The following is a 2,313-nucleotide window of genomic DNA, read 5'->3' as shown; positions in this document are numbered from 1 at the left end:
GGAGGGATGTGCAACTGTTGGGGCGGAAGCACCTTGTCTCATGCATTGGCCATGCGCGAGCCCGAGCCACGCACAGGGTGGGTAATTATTAACTGCATCCCCGAGGGGCGGCACGGCATGGCACGGCACTATGCCGCATGAGGGCTGCCGGGCACCGCCGAGGCACCAGGCACGGAGGACACATGTCCTCTGTGTCCTCCGTGGCACCAGGGCGAGCAGGGCGTCAGGCACTACCCGACTGCCCCGGGCCATGAGGACGATCCCGCGTGCGCTGGGGGGCGGGCGCGGGCCGCGGGCCACGACGAGCCGCCAGGAGGAGCTCGCCGCCGCCGAGGGCCAGGCCGTGGTGGACAAGCACCTGTTGTCCCAGGCGCTGGTCGACGTCCGCCGCGCGCTGCTCGACAACGGCCCCGGCCTGTGGAACTTGGTGTTCCGACACATGCAGCGGACCCGGGTCGGTCCCGGTGTTACTACTTAACTACTTAAGGATTTTAAAGTCCGGAGTTTTTTTTTTCTTGAAAAGATTGGAAACTTTTCCAGAAAAATTCGAAAAAGTTGAAATTTTTCCAGAAAGACTGAATAAAATAAATAAAACATGAAACTTATTTTCAAGAAAAATCTAGAAAGGTTTTTCTTGTCTTGTTTTTTTTCCAAAAAATTCTCTTCTGCGCCGTATGTTTCAGTTAGGGATGACTGTGACAATCCTGTGCGCAGTTCACGCTGATGGGCAGCGTGCTGATGACCCTGGCGTGCCTGTGGGAGCTGCTGCAGTCACCGCGCGCCGTGGCGTGGCGCGTGCCGCTGCGCCTGCTCGTGGGCGCCTTCTCCAGCTGCACGGCGCACGCCGTGTGGGTGCTCCGCGGCCACGTCGCCCGCGAGGCCCTCGACAAGGCGGTGGTCCTGGTACGCGTCCTGGAGCAGCGTGGAGGCCCCACCAAGGTAAGTCAGGTCGCCCTCTTCGCGGAGGTGTCCCTCGTGGAGGTGTCCTCGTGGAGGTGACCTCGTGGAGGTGACCTCGTGGAGGTGACCTCGTGGAGGTGACCTCGTGGAGGTGACCTCGTAGAGGTAGGTGTGACCTCGTGGAGGTGACCTCGTGGAGGTGACCTCGTGGAGGTGACCTCGTGGAGGTGACTTCGTGGAGGTGACTTCATGTAGGTCACCTCGTGGAGGTGTTTGGCGTCGGCCTCACATTTGATCTAGAACCCTCCCTGAGGCAGGAGCGGCTGCAGGCGGTCGGGTCACGCGTCCGGAGGACCATGCTATCCTTCTGGTGGTACATTTCCTGTTCGGGAGTCTCAGTGTTCGCCACATTCTTGGTGGACGGCAAGGGACTCGACGTGAAAACCTACCTCTACTCGTACCTGTCTGTGAGCTGCATCTTGGGATTCTACACGCTGATATTGCTGCAGCAGGTGCTGTTCACCGCTGCTGCCGAGCTGCTCTTCGAGTTGCCGCTGCCGCTCGAGGTATAGTAGGGGCGACGATTGCGACTCCGGGGAGGCGCGTGCGATGGAGAAACGGGGTTCCGAAATGTACGCAATGAAGTCAAACTTCATCGAAGTGCAGCGATATTTTTCATCGAAGCTGTACTTCAGTACACTGAGAAACCAAGTGTGCATCTGCTTAACACTTTTAAGTATGCAACGGCAAGTTGAATATTTGTAAGTGTTAAACCGCGTAGTTTGTGAGTACCCTTTTAAGTGCTACATACTAGTTGTTCGACTCCGCTCCGCGCTTGGCCCTCAGGCGGAGGGTGGGCTCGGCCCCGTGGCCCGCGTGGCGCTGCTGATGAGTCGCGCGCAGGACCTGTGCCGCGTCGTGGACCGGGTCTGGCGCCCGCTCGTGCCGTTCCTGTTGCTCACGGTGCTGCTCATGCCCATGTTGAGCACGGCCGAGATGGTGATTTTCCGCGGTCAGACGGACATGCTCGCCATCGGGAGCCTGCCGGCGATGGTCTTCGTCTTCGTCCCCCTGTGCTTTTCAGGCCAACGCGTCAAGGTTAGGCACGGGTCCGGGGTCCGGGGGCGGGGTGGGTCGCACCACACCGGCCACCGAGTGTTGTGTAAACTTGCTCATGCTCTTGATCGTGCCCATGCTGAAGGCAAGCCGCCGGCGCTGGGCTAATCCTACTCAGGGCCGCGACTGTCCGAGTTCAAGGCGCTGCCCCCGCGCCGCTCCGCGCGCCCCGCCTGGTGCTCTTGCTCGTGCTTGTGCCCGCCCATGCAGGACGCCGCCATCCAGGCCGCTGCTACTCGGTGTCGTGGTGGCTGTGCGTGCGAGCAGCTGGCCCCGCGCCGCGCCCGCCTGATGCTC

General features: G+C 60.8%; 1 protein-coding gene across 1 annotated transcript; it reads left to right on the top strand.

The window, feature by feature from the left end:
* Positions 1 to 250: 250 nt before the first annotated feature.
* On the top strand, positions 251 to 2,124 carry LOC127750209 (uncharacterized). The gene is made up of 4 exons (XM_052271188.1): positions 251 to 454; positions 715 to 939; positions 1,218 to 1,466; positions 1,747 to 2,124. The coding sequence occupies exons 1-4, from the start codon at positions 251 to 253 to the stop codon at positions 2,122 to 2,124; spliced, it is 1,056 nt and encodes a 351-aa protein (XP_052127148.1).
* The last annotated feature ends 189 nt before the right edge of the window (positions 2,125 to 2,313 follow it).

Source organism: Frankliniella occidentalis, unplaced genomic scaffold, assembly GCF_000697945.3.
Source record: "Frankliniella occidentalis isolate FOCC.00 unplaced genomic scaffold, Focc_3.1 Scaffold152, whole genome shotgun sequence".
Taxonomy (NCBI): Eukaryota; Metazoa; Arthropoda; class Insecta; order Thysanoptera; family Thripidae; genus Frankliniella; species Frankliniella occidentalis.
The sequence above is the reverse complement of the archived record's forward strand: the minus strand, read 5'-3'. Positions and strand labels throughout refer to the sequence as shown.

What these genes read in the sequence shown, in the direction of transcription:
- LOC127750209 (XM_052271188.1), top strand. Translation starts at nt 251, where the DNA reads ATGAGGACGATCCCGCGTGCGCTGGGGGGCGGGCGCGGGCCGCGGGCC. An exon ending in GACACATGCAGCGGACCCGG is followed by an intron (nt 455 to 714) that starts GTCGGTCCCGGT and finishes TCCTGTGCGCAG; the next exon opens with TTCACGCTGATGGGCAGCGT. An exon ending in AGCGTGGAGGCCCCACCAAG is followed by an intron (nt 940 to 1,217) that starts GTAAGTCAGGTC and finishes TCCCTGAGGCAG; the next exon opens with GAGCGGCTGCAGGCGGTCGG.